This window comes from Trachurus japonicus, chromosome 11, assembly GCF_045865225.1.
Source record: "Trachurus japonicus isolate A0001 chromosome 11, Traja_1.0".
Lineage (NCBI taxonomy): Eukaryota > Metazoa > Chordata > Actinopteri > Carangiformes > Carangidae > Trachurus > Trachurus japonicus.
In genome coordinates, this window is record NC_140917.1 from 30430525 (window position 1) to 30455386 (window position 24862).

The window sequence follows — 24862 nt, forward strand, 5'->3', positions numbered from 1 at the left end:
GAGAGGCCAAAACGCACCCAAAACTAATTGTGGCCCTCCAAAATACAGCCATAACTGCCCCAAAAGAGCCCCAAATCCCCAAAATCCAACCAAAAAGCAGCCAAAACTGACCCAAAGGGAGGCCAAAACTCACCCAAAACTAATTGTGGCCTTCCAAAATATAGCCATAACTGTCCCAAAAGCCCAAATTTACCTTGCTGTGTGTCTATGTGTATTGAAAAAAAACAATAGGAAGATTAATATTATTTCATCATCTTTTTATTTTTGAATTTACTGTTGACTGACTCCAGGCTGGCAGGTTGCAGGTCCCCAGCCCAGTAAAACCATCACTGGTCTGTGCTATGCTTGCATCTGTGGTGGTAGAGCAGATGGGGTTTCTTCGTGTGGCATCTAAAGTGATACAGACAAAGAGAAAACAAACTTAACTTATTACTTCTACTGTAGCCTAAGAATGCTTTATTAAAGGCTTTATACAGTTATAAAACTCACCCACTTTAAGTTGTAACTTTTCCATTCATCCCTCGTCAGGTGTCCTTTTCTGTCTGGTCCTTTGGCTTTAAAATGCCCCATACCGTAACCTTCAAAGTGGCAGGCCCAGAAGGTCCAAGAGAGATGACCTGAAAATATTGAGAGAATTACCTACATTGATTTTCAAATCAACTAGCCCACCATTACATTGCCCTACTCTAATAAAATCAAAGGCAGCTCACCAAATCCTTTTAAATTTCAGGAAGAGGCTGGGTTTCCTTCCAGGGCCATCATTTGCTCAGTGTTCTGCAGAGGAAAATAGGATGTAAAAAAGTATGCATATTATGCTTATAACTGAAAAGCAACGAAGCAATTAAATCACAGATAATTAGATTTCTCCCCACATATGGCAGAGAATAAAGTGGGTTTAATATAACAAAACGTTTCACAGCAGTAGGCCTTTTCAGTCCAAATTGGTGGCAGCACTATCACAACACCACCTAGTGGCAGTTAGAGCTTCTTGCTATACTCTTTGGCTTAAGTTTGGAGTTTTCTTTGTGTTTTCCTGCCTGGCAGCTCACTAGATTATTGCTAAAAAGCACAGCAACATGAGCAATGCTTTTTTGGTGGATACTTTCAACGCTAAATGGTAGGCTAGGCTATGACCTGCAACCTGCTAAATGGTAGGCTATGCTGCTTTCAGCAGATATTCACTGTAGGCTAAAGGAATGACTGATTGTTGCTAGCTAAGTTAGCTACTATCTGTGCAAAGTGTAGTCACCAATTACATTAATTACATTAAACTATCTCATATACTCACTGCCAGTGTACTGTATCTATTAAGTTCTCTGTGCATGTCATTGATGTAGTTAAATTGAATGAGCTGGCTGTGCCTGTTTGCTACGAGTTAGCTCATAGCTCACAGCAGTTTTGCCATCGAAATAGGAAAAATTAACATAACTGTGCAGAAAACGTAAACCTTATCGGGTATTTAAACAAGGCAATGATAGAAAATCAGATTTTACTAAATTTAAATGTCTATAATATCATGTACATACCTCCGTGTTGATCAGCTTGAGAAAATGAAGTAGGAGGGCTGTCGTCAGTTGAAACTGTGTACAAATTCCCGCCGTTTGCTTGGTCTTTTGGCTATCCTTTGGCTTTACAAACACATGCCAAAACAAACCATCGGACGTTGCCGCCCTTTGCCCAATCTTCTGGCTTGCCATAAACATGCCATACCACCCCCTCTACTTGATCCCGCCTTTTGCCTCATCTTCTGGCTTGCCATAAACATGCCATACCAACCCCTCTACTTGATCCCGCCTTTTGCTTCATCTTTTGGCTTGCCATAAACGTGCCATACCACCCTTCTATATTATCCCGCCCTTTGCCCAATGTCTTGGTTAACCAGATATATGCCATAACTCAGCCATATATTGCTGGCACCAATTTTGTCTATTAAGGCTAACCAAAACCATACCACATTTGAGCCAAAGGGCTTTCACAAAGCCAAAAGAAAGCCAAAAATGCCAAAAGGATGCCAGAATACAGCCAAAACATTTGCTATCTGGGTGTGCTAGCGCATTTCCCATTTCCCATTTCCCATGAGGCTTTGCGCCATTCTACATTAATTTAAGAACAAACAAACAAATTAAATTGCTGGTTATTTTATATTTGTGGTCATGAAAGTTCTGTAACAAATGAACAAAAAGAATTAGATAAAGATAGGAGGCTAAACAATAATCATTTAGTAGGCTGGATTGAGAGTCTGCGTCACTATCGCAACCATGAGTGAGATGTAGAGAGACAATAAGTGGTATAAATAATGGTTGGACACCTCTAAGTAAGTAATCTAAGGAAACCTTGGAGGTTTTCATGAGAACATGAATGGCTTATCTCAACTCAATACGGATGGCCCTACGAGCCACATGACTGCGCAGTTCACAGAATAACCAAGGCTGGTTTGCTTGATCTTACTGGCTGGTCGCGGCCCACCAGGAAATATTCGTCCCAATGACCACTCCGCTCCCTGAATGTTGAATAACTCTAGGGTTTTCTCTTTTTCGATTAATACACACTCACGTATTGTCCCGCGGTAAAAAAAAAAAAAATTGATTGATTTGAAATTTGATTCCGAGTCAGCATTCATAGGCCTACGTCACTCCACCGTGAGAGGTGGGAGGGACGAGGCTTTTTTTTTTGATGGTTGCCATGGTGAATCATGTTATCTTTGTTCCATTGATGAGGGCTTTTCATCTCCCCATAACTCATGGTCAAGTTACTCAGAGTTGATTGATCTAACTGTTATCACCAGTTCTAAACCCAAAACTCTGAGTTTCCTATCTCAGAGTAGATCAACTCAGAGTTCAGGATTAGACTCAGAGCTTGTTGAACCTGCTTTGTGAAAGGGACCCCAGGGCGTGTCTATTTTTTACTGTAAGCCCACCTATTCATTGAATTACAGGGTATGACATTCATGGTCAAGCTCTACCACCACTTCAAGATTTTGTTCAAAAAAACTCAAACAAATCCACCAGTGCAGGGTCTAGGTGTGACTGTACAGTAGCTACCATTCAGGAAAAGCGTATGCAGTCAAGCAACATTCTCCTATCATGCATCTATAACTTTGAAACCTTATACCGAGCACCATACGGGAACTATCAACAAAAATATCGCTATATCTATCAAGTAAATCAATAAAATGGATTTTTAAAAGTATGGAATATATTTGGAGTGTAAGTGAGCAGCTTTATATACTGAGGAAGGTCAGATGCTGAGGAGCAGTGTCAGGTGGCAGAGACAGGAAGCTCTATGAGGACACCATGTGGAGAGACAGGGAAAGGACAAAGTGTGGGGACTAATGAGACAAGGGAACAGAGGTTGTGAATGTTAAGAAGAGAGCGACAGAGGAGCTGTAACTGACATGAATTACGGTACTTCTGCCCTCTGTCCTGCTGAGTGAGTTGTGGAATTTACAATGTTTTAACAAAGCTTTAAAATCAAGAAGCTGCTCACAGCTGGAGTTCTGCCTCTGTTCAGTTGAGATTGTATAAGATTGTTGTTATGACACTATCAGTGATCAAGTATCAATTAACAAGGATCACATAGTTCTGTCTTGTATAACACTACAACATAATTCCCTGTCGCTGGTGGTGCTGTCATTTACTGTTAGTTTATTTGTCATCTAGTTTTCTTGATTTGGGATCATTAACTGTTATAAAACACAGGACCACATGGTACCTTCAGGTTCTTCCAGTTAACAGGATCACTGTGAGGCTGATTAAAGGTCCAGTGTGTAATAATTGGCAAGCTTTATTGGCATCTATGGAATATATTTGTATAAGTGCATAATCACTATAAAATAAAACAAGTTTTTTTGTCCTCGGAGGCCACTGTCACTTTTCCAATGGAAGGGGTGAGTGTGAGTGAGTGAGCGCTGCAATCTAGAATCTGAATGCTAGATGTCACAGTTTTACCCCCATTTTACACACTGGACCTTTAAGGTGGAGCCCTGGCACCTCATTTCCATCACAGAGAAAGATAGCACATGCACAAAAAGGCCTGGGATACATACATTAAAGGTATATATTAATTCATGAGGTCCACTGATTATTATTATTAAGACACAGCAGGGGCATCTATTAATTTATCAATTCATATTTATTTCATATACATATAGAAAATGTTTGGCACATTATATATTTCATCTGACATTTGTATGGCTCTATGACTTTTACTATCTTACTGTACATTGATAAAGTGAAACAAAACAGCAATCTTGGTGCTTTCTCTCATTCAGCAGGAAACCCTTCATTCAATGGCCAACCATGACGAAGCAGGACCCAGACACAACAAAGTCACTCTGAGGTCGTCCACCACTGACTCCGCTTTGACAGTCACTGTTGTCACCGCTCATGTTTGGGCATAATGTCTCTTCTGTCCACTGCTATACCAGGTCTGCTCAGCTCCTTGGGCGACGCGTCCAGATAAAACTCAGCCACCACAGGACAGTGGTCTGACGCCACTCCGCCCCATGACCAGTTATCAGGGATCCAGGGATTAGTCAAGCCCTCCCGCACCACCATGCAGGGGCCTGTCAGAGGAAAACACACAGAGAGCAGGGAGGTCAGGGTTATAAAACAATATGGAAAAAGAATGATTCTAATAGATTGTGATAGAGGAGTAGCCATTTTGTTGGAATTGTTCATTCTCACCAAAAAAAAAAAAATCATTCATTCTCACCAAAAAAAATAAAAAAAGAATATATACTATATATAGGAATTTTAATGATGTGTTTATTATCTGGGGTCTGTGCTGCATTAACATGTTCCCTTTCATTGTGAGAATATGATTTGTGCATTTCTGTAGCAATGTACAGTATTTCTTTGTGTACAACAAATTGCAGCTCCAAAAATTTGGAAATTGCACTTTGCTGTATTATTGTGAATTTGATCATATTTGGAACAATTGTTCAGCCCTACTCCACAGTGAAGCTTAATCTGACAAGAGCTGCTGTAGCTTCCATCCAGTAATAATCAAACACAAGATGCTCATTACAGTTAGATGTACAGTAACATTAGTAGAGACTGCAGCTGGACTTCATTCACTATAAACAAGAAAGAAAACCAGGAACCCCGTAGTGAAAGGTTGTGGGAAAGGTAACTGTGAGTCAGACTAAAAAGGACGGTTGTGAAACTTGAGACTTAAACATCAAAACATTAAAGACTCAAGTCTTAAATGTAAAACTCAACCTGGACACAAGACTTGTTTTGCACTGGCCTCAGATGACTCAGGACATGACTCAGTTGTCTTGAGGGATTAACACTGATCTACAAATTATCTCCACTGACTTTAACTGAAGAACTGACTGTATCCAACTGACGTGGCCTGTTCTGTTGCCTTGGAGTTGTCACTGGGACAGTTGACTTGAACTTGATCTCAAATGACTCAACAATGGAGCTCAACTGGTTTAGACTCTGAATGTCCAGATGACATGTCTCATTGGATCTTTCTCCAAAGACCTGAGGCTTGAATTTAACTTGCTTCAGTAGAATTTTCATGTTCATTTGTTCCAACTGACTGACTTGAATTCCTTTAAATTTGGAAGAAAGTGAATCTTCTACTGTCCACCTACCTGAGCAGATCTTCCTGAGGGAGCGGCTGACCCATATGTTGTCAAGGCAGTGGGTGCCCTGTGGTGATCGGGTGCTGATGTTGGTGAACTGGGTAGATGGTACCAGGGCACTAAGCTTCTCTTTTCTCAGTATCTCCAGCTGTGAGCTCTGAGGGGGGCAGCTGAAATCTCCCAGCACCACCAGCTCCTTCTCAGCTGTGGAGTGGAGAAAACAGAAGACATTCTTATAGTTTGTCTTCACGCATCATTTCCTCTCTGGTCAAATTGTGTGAATCCACCTATAGAGACATAGTGACATGTGATGTAAAGTCTACAACACTGACCTCTGAGTGTCTCCTGGATAATTGGGGGCAGTTGCTGGCTCTTGACTTCATCACTGCTGAGGTTCTTGCTGTTGGTCTCTGCTGGTGAAGCTGTGGCCTGAATGTGGACGTTCACCAGTGTCAGCTCCAACGAACCAACCTATGGAAACAACACAGGTCTTTAGATTCTGCTCAGAATTGTTACAACGTACAGTACAAACATCTGATTAAAATAATATGCTACAAACACAGTGATATGCATGGATATAGATATGTTTTGTGATGTCACCATCCTAGACCTTTGACCTCTGACCACCAAAACCCAATCAGTTGATACTTGAGTGGAAGTGAATGTGTTAGGGTGTTACTGAGATTCCTTGTTCACAATAGTTGGACAGATGGACAGACATCCCTAAAACATAGGGACATTAGGATAAATGATTTCATGTAATTTTTTTTTTCTTTTTCTTTTGTACAAACACTGTATTGTTGTGTTTGATTTAATGTGGACCCCAGGAAGAATAGTCTGCATCATTATAGGCTATAGCTTATATATAAGACACCATTTGGACTTTATAAGGTTCGGACCTTTCACTTGGATGAAAGTTTAGTAACTGGACCTCAATGAATTTTAATTGAATACCCCTGATGTAGACTAATGGGGATCCAAAGAAAACAATAAAACAATAAACAATAAAACAATCCCTAAAACATAATGCGTGGCGTGTCTCTCAAAGGCACGGAGGCATTAAAAATATATTTTCAATGAAAATGATTGAGCTGTAACACTCCACCCAGCAGTCTGAACACATTTGTTTGTTATGTTTTGGTCCAGAATGTGACACAAGAGAGTCAATCACTCCATCAAACTAACAGGAGAACAATCGGACTGCTTCATGAAAGGTCCATATCTGCCTGATATAACTGTTAAAAGGATAGTTCAACATTTTCCATTGCCATAATCCCTATAGTCATAGTTTTGAGATCGGCGGGGCAGAGACGTGAGCTGCTCAGTGAACACAATGGAGGTGAATGGTACAGGTCCCCTGTCCCTCATCAAACTCAGAAAATACGCAATCCAACAACTCCAAAACTCTTTGGTGGACAAGTTGTGACCTGCACAGACATGGCTGCTGGGTGGAGTGATTTCAAAAGTGCAGGTAGTTCAGAGTATTTGCTTCATGTGTCGTAATGTTACATAATTATATGATTATTTGATAACGTGGTGAATGTGCAGGTCACAACTTGTCCACCAGAGCGCTGTGGAGTTGTTGGATTGTGTACTTGATGAGTTTGATGAGGGACAGGGGACCTGTACCGTTCACCTCCATTGTGTTCACTGAGCAGCTCACGTCTCTGTCCTGCTGATCTCAAAACAACATGCACCGATAATTGAAGGTGATGAACCTACTCCTATGACTATAGGGATTATGGCAATAGGCAAATTTGCCAAAATGTTGAACTATCCCTTTAACAATGACTTGACCACTACAGTCTGGTTTTAGAGTAAATCATTGCTTACAAAAAAGTGAGCCAAGTAGAGTCGAGGGGACGTATGACTCCCGTTGCCGTTGACAGCAGGAGACTCCAGGACTGTAGCATCCTTCAAGTCAATACCAGACGAGCTGTCCCACAGGAAACCTGAGTAGCTCAACCCCTGGAAATAGAGAATCGTGGGTAATAGAATTGGATTATTTTCTTTAAAGATGATCTTGCTGACTTTCGTAACACGATTATTAGTGAACTGCTTATGCAAATGTCCTAAACATGGATTAAGTGGATTATTTCTGTTGTAATACTGCTCGAGCCTTGAGGTGACCCTCCGATGGATAACAATATTCAGTTCTGTTCAACACTCTGCTACATTATTTACATCTAACTTTATTTATTATCATAACTTTCAAATCCTTGAAAACTTTCTCCTTTCCCTGCAGGTCACCATCACACTGTGTGAATGCACTAGAGGCTGCACATTGTAAAACCTGTTGTAGCTATTCGAACCATCCATATTATATGACTGAGGCCATGGGCACAAAGCCATCCTAGGCCTCATATCCAGGGTTCATCCACTGGTCTGTCCCTGTGCTCTCAGTCTTTTTGACTTTCTGTTGTAGAGGAGAAATGGGTGAATAAACCACGAGGGAGCCGATACCTTCAAACCGAATAAAGCTAAACACAACTTATTTTCTTGAAAATCTGTGCTGAGCATTGATCTTAAACATTTATAGTCTAACTGCCTGGCTCTGGTAGATTCACATGCTTGCTGATGATCCCAGTGTTTGTTGGAGTTGCATTAGTAGCTGAAGGTGAAGGTGAATACACCAGAGCGGCAGCTGTTTTCAGTCCTCTAACATTCAGTGTAACAGGAGAGCAGTCGGTGCTGCTAAAGATGGCTGTGTTACCTTGCTGGAATGCCCGGTGGGTTTTTCAGACACAACACTTCTCCACGACCCTCGTGGCCATTTCCACTTTCGTATGCAGGACAGTGTTCCCTGGTTCAGTTCCACACAGAACTGCAACACAACAAGAGAAGAAATACTTTCAGTGTTGAACAATATGGTGTTGATCACTGAACTCTGTATGAAGTGAATTCATAAATAAAGACTATTCATAGCATTATTTTGAAGGCATCTACAGCTTTTGCACGGTACTGTAAAATAGGAGGTATTTGCTGCTCATTGGGAAACATGTTTCTTTAGTGCAGGTTCTGGAGTGAGCAGCTTCAACATGGAGAACTAGAGGGCAGTAGAGCTCAAATATTCTCCACTGCTGAACTATTTGGAAAGCTCCAGCATCTCTGCTGATTTCCTGTGTGTATCTGTGTCATTTGTCCTGTGGGCCCACACAGCTCCCAGCTTTCAGACAAAGTGTGCCAGCATCTTTTCCCCTTATTTAATAAAAAAACCCCAATCTGAATCAAAGTTCAATTCAACTCCCGATTCCTGACACTGCTGAAAAGGATACCCTGCTTCAACCCATAGCAACCACTGACATATTTATAGTAGTGAAAGCACAGGAGAGCGCTAACACAGTTCAAACCCAAGTATAGGCCTATTAATAGAAGACATTTACACTCAGTAGTCAGAGACACATGTAGAGTGGGAAGTGGAAGGAAAAATGGAGCATTTGCATAACAGCAACACATCAAATAAATGGGAAACACTGAGTTACAGTGGCTGAACACTGTAAATCAAAGCAGCCACCAGCACCCACAGTGGAAGTCTTCTCAATCAGAGAAAAGAGAGCTGCACAACTCAACCTTACCTTTTCAAGAGCCTCCCGCTCCAGCAGGTCCTGCACCGCCAGCAACTTGATGCTAGAAACAGAAGAAGAGAAAGAAATTAGAAGTTTTGCAGTTACATATTTTCATTATGACTCTATGCCCTGTATTATATACAATGCACAGTTTTGATTGGCAATCCGGCTGCCCTTCACTTGATTTGAGACAGATTTTCAAAATCTGTATGAGAGCAAACCTGAGCGCAAACATCGATATCTGCAGACTGTCGCTGACATTTCCTCACAACACCAGTGCAATTGAAGAGGCTCGAACTCTCAGGGCCACTATACAATATAGGTGAATGGGATTTGTGAATCTGTGTGAAGGAAGCTTAGTGAACTTAAAGATACATTTTGTAACTGCTGAGAAGCAACATGTTAAACTAGAGTGCAGGCTATTGATACAGCTATGTTGTCTGTGAAGTGGAAGTGCTTAATTCAAATTTAAAGGTACATTGTGTAGGATTTACTCCCATCTAGCGCTGCGGTTGTATATCGCAAGCAACTCAATCGTATTTTTCATGCTGCATTCACGTGAAATTGGGCAGACGGCAGACGGACGACAGCCGCTGCATGTAACGGCATAAACAAGCCTCTATGTAAACAAGTGGTCCGTCAGCACGAGGAAAAATGTCGTATTGTTTACCTGACCCACATTTTACCGGCTTTCTGTCGACTTCTGTGACTAAAATGACATCTGGTTTGTTACCGGCGGCCGTCTGCCCGACTGCAGGTGAATGCAGCATCAGTGTAACGCTCCATTCCTCCTCACTACGTTACCGCGGTGACTTTTCACAGACGCCACCTCGACCTGAGCCGACAGCCCCATGTAGATATGAATGATATGAACGGCAAATTCAGAGCTTACCGGAACACTTCAGTTTGTTGATGGGGGTGATTACTGATTAATGAAAAACATACTTTTGAACGAAATAATCAATTTTCGTGAATAGATAACAGGAGAAGTTACACAATGTCCTTTTAAACTAGAGTGCAGGCTATTGATACAGCTTTGTTGTCTGTAAAGTGGAAGTGCTTAAGTGTTTAATTAAAATTTAATACAGTTTGGCTTGCAGGTAAAGTGTGTTGCCGCATATTGAGGACAATATTTATATTACATTACTGTATGTTTAACATGTAGGCTAAAGGATGGGCTCTGTTCTATTACGTGCCCAGTAATAATGATACACAGCAAAGGCAGTCAGATAGTGTTGACACACCACACAGGAGCGGCACCACCCAAACATAACAAGCAGCACATTTCCGCTCAGCAAATTCAGTGTTTTTAAAACTGGCCAAGCTGAGAAAAGCTGATTAACCCTCACTGATGGAGTTTGGACTGCTGCCCTGAACTCTGCCAACACGTTACAGCACAGCACACCACAGGCCTCTACAGCCTCACTCACATACTGTATATCCCTCCACTTGTAAAATTCATTGTTCGACCAAGGAAGAGGAAATTCTTTGCAATATCATTTGTGATAAAAGTAAGGAAGGTATTTCTCCTGGTTTCACGTCTATTTACAAATTATCTTCGCATGTGAGGAAATGTAGAATTTAGAATAAGAAACAAGCTCCAACAATCCTTCCAGGGGACATTCACAACCTCCCAGAGCTCAACCCGAGCTGTTTCTAATTATACAGAGAAGAACACATTCACACACCTTGGCTACACACACTCTGCAGTACCCTACGCTGAAGTGATTGGTTACAACACACTGAAATGAAGTGGGTGGCAGTGCTCTGACCTCATTCACCTCTAACCTACTAATTCCAAATCAGCCACACAGAAAATCACATTGCATAACTGTCTTTTCTATTAGTGAAGTGCTGCTGCTGCTGTTGAGCGATACACCAGCTCTGTTACTGCTCCAGACTCAGTCACATCCCCCTAAACGAGTGTCTGTGCTCCTCACCAGAGTCATGTGCAGTGAAATCTGTCAGCAGTTGTGAAGAGACGATCTGGGAGTTACAACACAAATAAATCCTCTCCATGGTTGTACAACACAGATCTTCTACATATTTGTACATCTGACAATGTAAAGGTGAAGGTGTGAAGGGAAGCTGTGTGTGTGTTGGAACAGTGGAAGGAGGGAGTGAGACTGAAAGTTCTCAGTGAGACCCGCAGATCATCATACTAGAACTGATGCAGACTCACAGGTTTCATCACAAATACACTATCATATCAATAGGCTGAATACAGGCTGATATCACAAATCAGTCACCATATTTCAATTCAATTCAGGAACCAGTGATCATCTGCTGATTCAACACAATCACTTCCATTCAAATCAAATCACAAAGAGACACTTAAATATCATCCAGCCAACATTTAAATCACATTTAAATTGAAACAATGTAATTTATAAAAGATAAAATAGGCCTCTTGTTCACTATAAAGTAATCTGATTTATTGAGCTTTACAATGTTCACATTCTATAAAAGAAAACAGAAAGAACATTATGTATCTATTTAAAGCAGGATTTTAGTGTGAACCTAAATCCTATTTACAGTCTTAGTAATAGGCAACACACACGTCTTTGCTAATGGAAAATGTGAAATTGCAGCAGATACTCATTGCTTGGGGGAATTTCAAAATAGAAGCCCATGTTACAAATGATGATATGTATCAATTTTTATGTTGACAAGATGATTGGACTGTATAGGGTGACAGGAAATAAAGGGTTAAAGGGATAGTTTGGGCATTTTGGCAAATTGGCCCATTGCCATAATCCCTATAGTCTTAGCAGTAGGTTCGTTACCTTTAATTGTCGCTGCAAGCTATTTTTAGAATGGCGGAGCAGAGCCACGAGCTGCTCAAAGCTACTCTACGGAGGCTAATGGGATTTCTTGGTATCCCTCATCAAACTCATCAAATACACAATCCAACAACTCCAAAACGCTCTGGTGGACAAGTTGTGACCTGCACATTCACCACGCTATGAGATAATAACAGAACGTTATGAGACAAAGTTGTTTTCGAGGTAAATGCAGAGACTGCTTGCCGAAAAACTGCCCCCAACGGGAACGTGCATCAGCAGTTTTGCATGAATTTACCTCTAAAATGACTCCGTCTCGTAACGTTCCGTTATTACCTCATAGCACGCTACGTGGGTCAGACTCAAACCTGGGCCTCTGTGTTATGAGAATTGAGCCTTAAAGGTTTGTCTTCTCCCAGGTGACACACTGAGGCAATGGACTGGACTAAGCTAGCTGGTAATGAGGGATGGTCACTGTCTAATGACTGACAGGTAACACACTTGTGATGTTCTGGCTCATCGGTGTTAAGGTTGGACACAGCAGATTAATCCAGGCCACATCAAGCCAGCTGCAAATACATTTACATAAGACTGCTGACACACCAGCAGCATCAATAATCCTCATTTCAGTGTTCCTGCTAATCCACATCTGCACTAAGCATTTCCCCGCTCCACCGTGGAGCTGATGAGATCACAGGCAGAGACCTTGTCACCTTCGGGATCAGCGAGTCCACAGATCCTGTTTTCAGAACAAACAGTAACAGAGACAATGCTCCTTTCCTCTGCTCTGCCGTAGGTGTGATCGCTCTTCACAATGAAAAGACCCTGCTACGCTCTTGGCGGGTAAAGTCCTCATCCTCTTGTTTTCATTGGTAGAGACTCAATCCCAGCTCACATCGAGTTGACCTGAGTTCAGCCATGTCATCGGGGACAGGCTGGATAATGCTGAGTCAGCGAGCCAGCTCCGGCTCTGATTGTACTTGGAGGCCTCCAGGTCACCGCCGCGCTGTGTCTACATCAGCTCACAACAGTCAAGAAGAGAGGGAACATCGGCCTGACAAACAGAAATAATAACAAATGCTATACCAAGAATCTGCGTGACAGCCCTAATCCTTCAGCGTCACCGTGACAACCGGCTCCCCCCCTATCCCCTGCTGCTTTGTGGACAGAAACACATGATAACGCAGAAACACCAGCGTCCGATTCAACACAGCTAGGTCAGACTGAGGCAGATGGGAGGTTGAATAACAAGACGTGACAGCAGCAGGGACGACCTTGAACATAAATAATGTCTCTTCTGAGGTTTCTCCCAGACGCCAAATAAGGAAAAGGCCTAAGGCTGCAGGTCACACACATTTACAGAGGACACAGCAGGACAAGGTGCTGACAGAGACCTCACTGCTTTTCTGTGAAAAGTGTTTCACTGCAGTCTGCTACTACGTCACCATCTACAAGCTGATAGACTGTGGAAAGAGTGGTAAAATTGTAACATGATGAAGTTTATCTCAACAGTAGTTGGATTAATTGCAGATTGCGCATTGATTCTGTTTATAAGGGCTTTAAAGCAGAAGTAAGCGATCCGGTTGTTTTGGCTAACTTCTTGTCAGCCGAGTCCCCGCCCTCGTCCCTACGTCGCTGCATTCACGCGCATCCCTTGGCTGCACACACAGAGAGGACCGCCCCTTTATGCCGTTCTCTCTCCTCATTGGATAAAGGTTGTAGGATACAAGGAAAGTTTTCTCCTCGGCTTACAGCAGAGCAGAGTGACTGACAGACCCGTGTTTCAGACCAAACGCTCTATATAAGTGATTGCCGTCGGAAGATATAACTATTTAAGACTTATGTTAACACAAACATTCCGCTTACTTCTGCTTTAACTATGAAGGGGTGGGGCTATTGTTTTTGCAAATATCTTAATATACTGTAAATTTGATTTTGATTTTTTTTGTCTTCCCAAAAATGCAAAGTAGTCTTATGCAATCTTGGGTGTGGCCAGGTGCCATAACAACCACCATATTGCTCTTATCATCCTGGACCCAATACGGTTTTTTAAAGTCCTTTACGATGCACAAAAACTTTGATTTAATATTATTATTTATTTGTTTTCATATTATATTCAGGCGGGCCATACTTACTGTATTTATTATGCTGATACTAACAAAGTACAAGACTGACTCCAAATGTGTTCTAAAGGTTCAATTAGGTCACATTATATTATTTTATGTAGCATTATGCTATATAAAAAATGGACAAAATGAAAACAGAAGTTTTGACATTTGACACTTTTTAACTTCAGGCTCCTCCCACGTCTCTTGATCATTTCTGAGATGATTCTAAATGTTGACAGGAGTCCACCTGTGGTCCCTTCAGTGGATTTAACACACATGTATCTGTATCAGGTCAGATCAGAACAGAACCTGAGGAGGAGGGGATCTGGAGAAGGATACAAAAACATTGAAGATTCCCAGGAAGCACAGCAATCCCCATAACTCAAAAGCCTGGAACAAGCCGGACTCTTCCTGGAACCGGCCTCTGCCTCACACTGAGCCCACAGGGAAGAAAGGCCTTCTGTACCTGACACCATGTTGTCTTTATGTACAATGTAAACACACCTACAGGTTCCACACCAGCAACAAACAGAACACAATACAACAAGTTGAAGGTTCCTACTCAGTGTATATGTCATGTAGGAGCCCTCAGCCTGTTGTGCATGCTGTCTGTGTGCTGTGTATTGAGCCTCCAGTTATCTTTACAGTGTGCAGATAGCACAAACAAACAAATGAGACTGTGGTTAATGACTGACAGCCATTAACATGGTTAGCTTAGCTTAGTTTAACTTAATTTAGCATAAGAAGGGGAACAGTTAGCTATGGGCTCTGTCAAATAAACCTACTAACTCCCTGAAACATATTTTATTATTTGTTTTGTTTGATGCACGAACAAACAAAAAAGGAAAAAATAAACATTTTCTGGAACAATTTCTTGACAATTTAAAACAATTTAAAAGAGTTATAATCAATAAGCCATCGAGTTCTATCAGGATGTGATTAATTCTTCAGTGAACGGATCAAATTTATTCAATTAACCATAATACTGAGATGAAAACATGCCGATTATTGGATTATTGGATTATGAAAGAATGTTTATTTTTTGTTCTTTATGTCTTAATGGTCCATGCACAAACCTACAGTACCATGTTTCATTTGTCAAAGTATGTTTCTTTTAGTTTTTCTGTCAATAAAGCTCTTCATTGCCTTTTTCAGTTCCATTTTGTTAAATGGTGATTAATGTTTAATCGGAGGATACTGCTACACCAGTCTGACTCTGTTTGAAACTAACTGGGTTATTGACTTAATGGGATGTCAGTGAGATATTGAACTTGACTGTTATTATTTGAGAAAGATCACATGATGTTGCATATTTAAACTGGGTGTGCTACAGAGGAGTGGTGAGTTAGACATCATCTGCGAACTGGGTGAACGCTCAGCCAGCTGAGAGCAATGTGCAGAAACAATACATGTCTTTGTATAGAGGAGTTGGTTCCTAGAGAGATCATTTGGCTTGTTGAGAATCCTTGTTCTGGTCTTCCTGGCTGTTCAACACTGTGACCATTTGTACTATATGATACAATGGTGATGTATGCAAATATGTCTTGAATGACACTGAGCAGCTCTGTGCAGCAGTGTTCAGAGAGAAACAGACAGCAATCAAAAGGAAAAATGTATACGTATTAATACAAATATATAAAATGGGTAACAATTCTGATAAAGAGTAAAAAAGAATAATGAGTGAAGTCATTCCTTCACTCTCCTAGTGGTGTTTAAGCTTGAATTCCATGCACAGTAATAAGCCAAACAAGGAGACACAGATGTGATTAGATGGTGCGACTCTGACAGCTGATTTAATGGCCACTGGGAAACTGTGGTAAATGTCTTGTTCCATATTCATATCAATCATAGCAGAGTTTTCTTACAGAGTTTAAAACATTTTGGGAGATGAACTGTAAAGGTGGTATTCTAATCGCTTGTCCTAAATTTCAGTTCATTCTGTCTGACAGCCTGTCATCTGACACAACGCTGATGTGTCCCTTCACCCATCTATCACCTCCATCCCCAATCAGAGATACATAATATAAGTTTTCAGTGAGAACATCAAATCTGACACAGACCACAGTCTAGCATGTGACTGCTCTGACTACAAACACTAGATGAGGATGTGGATCTCTGTGCGTGGTGTCTCTTCCTCCTTCACCGTCTCCTGTTCTAAGAAACCACAGCTTGCTGTCAGTAGGAAGTCTCCACGACAACGTGTGACGTGGGCCGGTCATAGCTGATTACCATCATCCCTGTCAGTGACCCTGACTGATGCATGAACACATGAGCCGCATGCAAACCTGATCTTTGCTTAATGATACAATCAGACTCTGAGTGCTTGTTTGATCAATGAGCAGCTATTTTATTAATCATTAACTGTTCCTTAATGTGTTGTACTGTGACTGAAGGGAAATGTTGCTGTGTTGATTCTAACGTGAGGAAATTCAGACGATGAATTTGGCCTTTCTATCTGAGAGTTGGAAACAAGCTTTGTCAGTCACTTTCCTCTAGGTTCATTAGCCATCAGACAGACTTTGTGTGATTGTTTGTGTAACTGAACAACCAGAGAGACATCAGCCGTGACCCCCACAGCTTGTGTTTGTGTTGAGCTCAGCCTGTAGCTCAACTCAGGACTCACCAGAAACTCCTGTTCTATCTGTTTGCTCCTCTCTTTCCTTTTTCATGAGGCAGATTCACAAATCAAACAAACGTGTTTTGCTCTCGCTGCGTCTGTCTCTTGATTGTGAATGTACAAGCCTTTAAAATCCAACATGCTTAACCTTAACTAGAATCAAAACAACAATTTCTGGTGTGGGAAAGTTTCCTTGATGTTTCATGGTAGACTAATAGGCTGCCATGTTTTAGCTAACTGCAGATGATGGTCAGTGAGCTCACATTTTGTTTTGCACAAATGTTTCCTGCAGCCAGAGTCAGTTCACCAGCCGTGGCACACAACTCCTCCTAAAATGACAAAATGGCCAATTGCTTTTACATTTCTGTTCATGTAGACATAAAACAAACTATAACTAATTACTTTTCAAAAGTAACGTGCCCAACACTCCACATGTCAGTGAGTTTAAGTGGTTTAGGTGTTGTTTTGAACTTCTCATCTCATTCTAGAAAAGAAAGTAAATGTGGAACTACTCCTTTAAAGGATCATGTCTGTTTACTGGTGTTTACAAGGCTGTGGTTCAGATGGTTCCTCCAGAGATGATGCTGGTGGTCAGCCTGCCTCTGCTCTGACTGATCACTTCCTCAGGGCCGTGCTGTGACTCAACCCAGCGTTGTTTCTTCACTTCCTGTGTGTACCCCAGTGACAGGTAGCTGCACATTGGGTAAATATGTGATGTCACACAGTTCAAAGCCGTTTGTTGCATTCACTTCTCTATGGGAGTTTCACAACAAAGACATTAGACGCCATGGGAACGAAGTACACAGAAAAGTCCAACTAAACGCTTGTGCAGAAAAAAGCTAAAAGCAGCTTTTCACCACTGCAGCCAGATAAATGTTCCCTGAGTAAAGTGATGCTGATATTTACACCTTGACCTATATTAACCCTGCTGGTAAGAGCCGGTGCTTCTCTTTCACTTCCCTCCTGCCCAGTGTGTTAGCTTGACTAATGGCTGCTTTATTACTAACATCAGCAGGCTGCAGAGGCTGCGCTGGCTGAGCACAGCTCTCTGAGTAACCTTTGGTAAGCAGGAGTTCATTGAACTCTAGAAGCTCTCTGCTTGTGCCTGGAGGAAAGCCAGGAAGTGTGTAAACTCAGCCTGGATCTTGTGATTGCTCACACAACAGAGCTCTAAGCTGCGCATACGCCCAGTATCTCCTCTGCAGCCTCCTTTCTTCACGGCTGGGGCGCGACCCATTTGCCAGTCCCCCAGGGAACATTTTCAGAGTGTTATGGAAAAAAATGGACATAAGCTCCTGTTTTATTTCAAAGGGCAAACATCCACGCAGCCACACAGTCACTAACGTTCCTGCGTTCTTGTGACATTTGTCTACACAGTGACACATGCACATACACACATGCACTGACTTCATTAATTATGGGTTTTCTCCTACTCAGAGACATCCTGCTGCAGGAAAGTGTGAGGCCGCAGAGCTAATCTCACCTGTATTCATCTGCAGCAGACAGACTGTCCCACTGTCATGATAGCATGAGAAAGAGTGTCTGATAACATTAACCTTCCTCTTATGTTATGGTCACCACTGACCTGTTTTTAGGTTTTAAATGCATAAAAGTACCACATAAATTTAATGTATTTATTGCATCAAGGCTTTTTGACTTTAGGAACCTCTATTTAAACAAAATAAAAATAAAAAATCACAAAATTCTAAAATGCTCTGGTTAAAATTATGACATTTGCGTTGTTAGGATCGGTTTCGACTGGGTACAATAATGAGTGAACTGAACCAAGAGATGAGAAACATGGGATGATAAAAAAATGTTTTAGTGTGTTTTACAGCTGATTTAAGACTCAGGTCAAAACTGACCTCAACACAAGGGATGGTTGCAGGAAGCTGACAAGAGGAAGGTTAGACTGAAGACAAGAGGTATTCTGACAAAAAAGGCCCAGGGGCCCACACCAAAAATATAAAAAACAATCTTTTCATGGATAAGGAAGCCTAACAACGTAACCAAGAGAAGAAAAACAAATGGGATGATAAATAATTGTTTTTAGTGTGTTTTACAGCTGATTTAAGACTCGGGTCAAAACTGACCCTAAGAGATGGCAGCAGCTGACAAGAGGAAGGTTAAACAACAGAGCACAGCTGACATCAGTGCAGGTGAAGTAAGAACACAGCTCACTGCCTTCCTGCACAAGATCAGTGTGGGTGAATCTTTTTTATAAAAGGTCTGGGTCACTAGTCTATTACAGGTGGCCCTGTGATAGACTGGTGACATATTGACATCATATTCAGACCTACACAAGTTAGAGTTCAACCTAGTGTTGACTCCTTTTTGTGGGAGGAAGAAGAATCTGGAGAGAACCCACACAAGCACAGAGAGAACATGCAAACTCCACCGAGAAGGCCCCAGGCCCCCGGATTCAAACCCAGAACCTTCTTGCTCAGAGGCGAAAGTGCTCTGGATCCACTACATAGTAACCTTTGTCTGCCAACGCCCCAGACTTCAGCTATGTCCCAATTCAGGGGTCACATGGTGGCATCCCAGCGTTGTGACCTAAAGGATCCAACACATGGATCTTTATGGTCCAACCTTTCCCAAGATGCATTGCACATTACTACGCAAGTTTTGTTTTGCCTGTTACTCAATGCATCACTTGACACGAAACTGTAGCAACAGAAAACGAGCAGGGTTTCACTGCAGGCACATCACCCACACCCACCACCACCACTGAGTAGAAGCTGAACCTGTGGGTATTCTGTTCTTTACATGTAAATGTAGAATCACAACAAAAGAACTAGTGTTGGGAATGATGGCGTTATAAAATAACTGCGTTACTAATGGCGCTACTTTTTTCATTAATAGTAATCAAAAAAGTTACTGTTTCCCCCGTTTTAACAGTTACCCTTACTGACAATAAAATGTGCTGTTACTTGACTCAAGAAGTCCCGTCACAAAATAATACACCTGTTAAAGTGTACGTTTTATACACATTTTTTTCAGTTCCTCAACTAGTCAGAAAAGAAACGTTTATCTGGAAGTAACCAACTCACTCAGTATTCCTCCACACAGACAGGCAGTGTCGCGGAGCAGAAGGTTATGGTTATGGTTAGAGAGTTGGGGGGGGGTCCAAGTAATTTGACATATTTGAGCATTTTATTAAAAAAAAGTTATGCAATAGTTACTTTTCCTGGTAATAAGTTACTTTTATAATGTAGTAATTCAATTACTAACTCAGTTACTATAACAAATTACCTTTTAAAACATGCCCAATGCTGGTCAATAAATGACTTGACGTGAAACTGTAGCAACAGAAAATGAGCCGGGTTTCACTGCAGGCACACCACCCACACCCACCACCGCTGAGTAGAAGATGAACCTGTGGATACTCTGTTCTTTTACATGTAAATGTAGAATCACAACAAAGGAACCAGGCTGACAGCAGCACACTGCCTGTCTCCTCTGATGATAGCTCTCCTCCCAAACCCTACACCACAGCTAAAAACACAAACAGCAAACAGGAGTCAGGTATTCAGCCTCTGAACAGAATTTGGTGCTTGTGGATCGTATGTTGGCTTGAATAGCAGAGGATGCTAATTTTACTGTTAGTGACTTCCAGAAACCAAAGTCCTCTCATGACCTCACCTAATTCCTCCGCCCTTCCAAGCAGGTCAGGGCTCAACCGCCCAAGTAGGACAGTGCACACCGGCCATACCGGTGTAACCTGAGGCCGACGCATACCGAGAAGGCCCCATCCTGACCTCCTGAAGAAGTGTGTGTTACCAACGAATAATAAATTAAAAAAAGACACGGAGGCTGTGAAAGTGTGTCATGCAAACAGACAAAGTAAATATTGTGTAAGGTTCCGTGCTGTGCCGTTACAGGTAGGTTCCAGAGAAGAGGAGACAGCAGCTGGCTGTCTGATGTCGCTGACTGTGTGTCTTCACACAGAGAGTCAGGGAAGCTCACACACTTTGTTTACAAATGGCACCTTGTCATACATACAGTATTGTGTAGGAAGAAGCAGAGATGCTACACTGCAGCCAAAGCCTGACACTGTAATAAGGAAACAGCTTCAGCCCTGGAGCCTGCTGCTTTATTTGGTTACTGTTGGACTGATGCCTTGTGGAGAGATGGAGAAATGTTATGTTGTATTATATTCACAATGTACCTACATGACCCCCACATGATATCAACTCACACAGGGTCTCAGAATTCAGTCCAGAGCAGGGCCGTTGCTAGGAATTCTGGGGCCCCTGAAAGAATACTAAAGTGGGGCCCTACCCCCAGACTTTTCCACTTTTTTTTTTTAGACTACATATGTATTATCATTTTTTAATTTAGCCTACTGTGTTTTGATGCTAATCCAGCATTACTATGAGTCATTAGTCAGGGTCTTATGCAGAATAAATCAGTACAAAGATTAGACTTTTGTGGGCCCTACTGGGCGCTGGGCCCCTAGAATTATCATCACCTTTCTCCCCTATACAACGGCCCTGTGAGACAGAGCCAGAGGAGTGGGACAGTAAAGTGCATCCTACCCAGACACTTTTTAGAGTCCTCTGGAATCACTTGTGCTGTGTTGTGAGGATTTGTACTGTGGGGCACATCATGTATTGTCAAAGAGATGAAGGTGTATTTTGGAGTATGTGTTAGTTTGTACGCTCCTTGAGCCACCGTAGTTCAGAGGACTCCTATACCTTGCCACAAAAACACTTCTGATTGTAACATGTATACATGAGTTGATATTTGACTGTTGCGGGTCACCTAACTATCAGTCTGCAACACTAATGAAGAAATGATCTTGCATGTATGTAAAATCCAAGCATGTAGCAGACAGGTTACTGTTTCCACAGGTGACAAACTCAGATTGTGAACACACCGCAGGCTGCTGGTGCTCCAAAGCTCTGCTGACTTGCATGGGCAGATTTTAGATTTTAGAGCCTAAGTGGAGCTGAATCAGCAAAACTTCAGACTCTAACCTTACTCCTATTAGCCTGTAATCAGCACATTTAAGAAATGCAAATGGTTGATTAATCAATAAGAAGAACAACTGATTTATATAAGGTTATTCAACAATGTAACTCAGCAAGATATCACATAAAAGGCTCAAAATTGATCTGGTTGTTGTACAGACCTTAACGTTTAGTAATTTGGGGTCATTGTAGGATAGACTATTATGTCCAAAAATGTTGTTTTTAATTTAGTTGAATTAGTATGAATTACTTTATTACTTTTGACAGCTGTGCATCACTTTGATGAAAAGGTCAGGTCAGGAAGGCTTGACCTCCTCTCATCCATCTGATCAGCCTCCATTCACCTTCAAGTCAAACCCAGGTGAGCAGCAGCTCTCAGTTGTACTCACTCATTCTCCAGCAGGGTCATGCAGACCACCTCCAGGACCCCCGGGTTGTTGGCCTTGTCGCAGGAGCAGTCCTGCAGGCTCCAGGTGGCCAGCCGCACCACGGGCTTCCCGTCCCGCAGCCCGGGAGGAGGCTCCACGCTGGGTCGCAGGGAGAGGATCTGGGTCGGTCCCCCGGGCGGGAGGTCCAGGTCGTCGCTCCTGAAGCTGAAGGAGGTCGGGCTGGGGTGGGACTTGGAGGTGCTCGTCAGTCCTCCGTTGGTGTTGGTGGACGGCGCCCTGGAGCGCTCCACGAACACCTGGAAGCGGATCTTGTCCAGCAGGGAGCTGTTGATGTGGTCCACCCGCACCAGGTCCTCGATGCTCTTGAAGGGGCCGTGCTCCGCCCGGTAGCCCACGATGTTCTTGGCGATCTTCTCCGTGATGCCTCGGATGCTCATGAGCTGCGCCGGGGTGGCGGTGTTGATGTTCATCCCGGTGCAGGACTGGTAGTCTAGGTCTTTGCGCAGGGACGACGGGGAGTGCTGGGACGAACTGGTCCTGCTGGAGACGCATATTTCCAGTTTGATCACCTCCAGTTTGGAGGCCCCGATCCCACTCACCAGAGCCAGGTCCTCCACCTTTTTAAACCCCCCAATGCAGTCCCGGTACTCCACGATGTTCTGCGCAACGACGCGGTTGACTCCCGGCAGAGTCATGAGCTCCTCCTCGGTGGCGGTGTTGATGTTGAGCCGCTCCTGGTTCACCATGATGTGGCCGAAGTTACACGCAGCGCTGAATTTGCGCTTCCCGCAGCTGAAGTCCGTGGGGTCCTTGGGGATGGAGCGGTGACAGCCCAGGCTGCCGCCCATGGTGGCCGGGGCTCGGGGCGGTTCGGTTCGGTGCGGTGGATGATGGGAGCAGCAGGCGGGATGGAGAACAGGCTGGAAGGCAAGAAGCGCAGTGACAGTCAGACATGTCAGTCCCTTTAAACTCACACTGAGGATGATGTAGAGACATACGCACCATTCAGCAGCTGAGCTGGCTCCTGCCTACATGCTGCGCCTCGCTCTCCGTTCTGCCGGCAGCGGGGGGAGCCCTCAGGGCGGAGAGGAGACAGATATACTACAACCGCCACAAGAAACTTTGCCCCAGATCGGTGTGCTGACGTTACTGGCCACAGGTCGGTCGGCCTCCACTATACTGAGAACCATCTCTGCCCCGAGTCAAGTCACACACACTCACGAGGCATATACCGGAAATCCTTGTATGTCTCTTCAAAATAAAAGCGACCAAATGAAGAAGTTGGAACACTGAGTGAATTTTGATATGAAAAATAAACATTTAACCCAAGCTAAAGAACATCAGGACATTGTAGCCTACTGGATATCACTAGAAACAGTTTTCAGTTTGCTTATTATATTGTAATTTGAAGTTGTAAAATATAGTTTTTGTCCATTCATACACTCATGAAGGAGAAAATCAAAACCATGAATGTTACAGAGGTTAGGCAGTAGCAAAATATCTCCTTGTAAGCAAGATATTGGTTCCAGATGTAGCCTAAAACATTTTTTTAAAGAAACAAAAGAAAAAGAAAATATTGGTTGATAAAAATATAGGCTAGATGTGATCCACATGGTGAAACCATCACTCTTTCAGTGCGGTCTGCACCAGTGGAAGAATGCAATGAGCACTGTGATCCTGCCTGATTGAATTAGCATGGTGTTATCATTTCAGACAGACCAGTTGGGATTGTCCATTGATCTTGTGCTTTTAATCTCCTGTTACTTATCATTCATTGTTTGGGTTACTGGTTTCAATTATGGTTATAATTCCATAATGGATTATGACCATAATAACCATAAGATTAAAAGCACGAGATCAATGGACAATCCCAACTGATCTGTCTGAAATGATAACACCATGCTAATTCAATCAGGCAGGATCACAGTAATGTGATCATGTGTGTGAAATATGTATATATATAATTAAATATCTTCTGGTTTGTTTTGGTTGGTTGGCTGCATGTTTATGAGAGAGATCCTCAGATTCCAAACCAAAGTCAAATCTGACCATTTTTGATTCATGTTAGATTCTTCTGTCATTTATGGGTTTTTAGTTTTTTTTTACTAGTTCATGATGAGAGAACTCCAGATGTTTGTTTCTAAAGATTGGCCAGAGGTTGCAAGAGTTCCTGAGAGGTCTTGCTGGTGACAAGGGGTTTTCTATATATACGTGTATGTGTTTTTGAGTGGCTCTTTGAGCTCTTGAGGGGATCTGATGTGAGACTCTTTTGAAGGGATTCAAATTAGGTTCCATCTTCAGGCGGTCAAAGGGGACAGGTCATGATCAAGCTGTACAGGCTCCTTGTTTGTGGGGTTCTAACATGTGTTGGTGTTTTAAAAGTTCCTTGAGATTTCCCGAGACAACTGAGATATCTTCTGTTGCTACTGCTGGCTGGTATCTGCTTTGTATGATGTGTAGACAAACGGTCAGACAGGGAGTGTTGTCCCTGTCCTTCCTATACAGTCTACAGTCCATTGAAGGTTAGACAGACCGGTTCAAAACAGGCAGTGGTGGCCCCTGACATTTGGGGGCCCTTAGCACCTTGTCATGTGGGTTGACCTATTAGACTTAAGTGTACATCTCAGCAATTGGCTCCGGGTGCTTGACCTGAGGGCCCTGCCAACCAATCAGCAAGACGGAGTAGACCAACTGTCAGGATGGGACGGCTGTGGTGCGATGCTGCAGCAGCCTACGGCAGTGTGTGTGTGTGTATCTGTGTGTTTTCTACTGCACACAGCAGCTGAGAGTCCAAAGGGCCGAGCTCTTGTTTGAATAAGCAAGAGGA

General features: G+C 42.7%; 1 protein-coding gene and 1 long non-coding RNA gene across 4 annotated transcripts; both read right to left on the bottom strand.

The window, feature by feature from the left end:
* Positions 1–191: 191 nt before the first annotated feature.
* On the bottom strand, positions 192–1581 carry LOC146979068 (uncharacterized). 2 transcript variants are annotated; one of them, XR_015036986.1, is made up of 4 exons: positions 1527–1581; positions 711–774; positions 490–617; positions 192–390 (listed from the first exon to the last, which is right to left on the bottom strand). It is a non-coding gene; the product is annotated as an uncharacterized LOC146979068 (long non-coding RNA). The 2 variants fall into 2 exon arrangements; XR_015036985.1 differs by having other exon boundaries at positions 192–617.
* A 2533-nt stretch (positions 1582–4114) lies between these two features.
* On the bottom strand, positions 4115–23254 carry eepd1 (endonuclease/exonuclease/phosphatase family domain containing 1). Of its 2 annotated transcripts, XM_085792251.1 has the most exons (8): positions 23038–23254; positions 22036–22955; positions 9172–9223; positions 8310–8420; positions 7430–7564; positions 5929–6067; positions 5606–5800; positions 4115–4564 (listed from the first exon to the last, which is right to left on the bottom strand). In XM_085792251.1, the coding sequence occupies exons 1-8, from the start codon at positions 23038–23040 to the stop codon at positions 4377–4379; spliced, it is 1743 nt and encodes a 580-aa protein (XP_085648377.1). In that variant the 5' UTR covers positions 23041–23254; the 3' UTR covers positions 4115–4376. The 2 variants fall into 2 exon arrangements, with proteins under 2 accessions (XP_085648377.1, XP_085648378.1); XM_085792252.1 differs by lacking the exon at positions 23038–23254 and having other exon boundaries at positions 22036–22995.
* Positions 23255–24862: the final 1608 nt, after the last annotated feature.

What these genes read in the sequence shown, in the direction of transcription:
- eepd1 (XM_085792251.1), bottom strand. An exon ending in TCTACTTGGCTCACTTTTTT is followed by an intron (nt 6,068 to 7,429) that starts GTAAGCAATGAT and finishes TTGTTTCCATAG; the next exon opens with GTTGGTTCGTTGGAGCTGAC. An exon ending in TATCCAGGAGACACTCAGAG is followed by an intron (nt 5,801 to 5,928) that starts GTCAGTGTTGTA and finishes TCCACTCCACAG; the next exon opens with CTGAGAAGGAGCTGGTGGTG.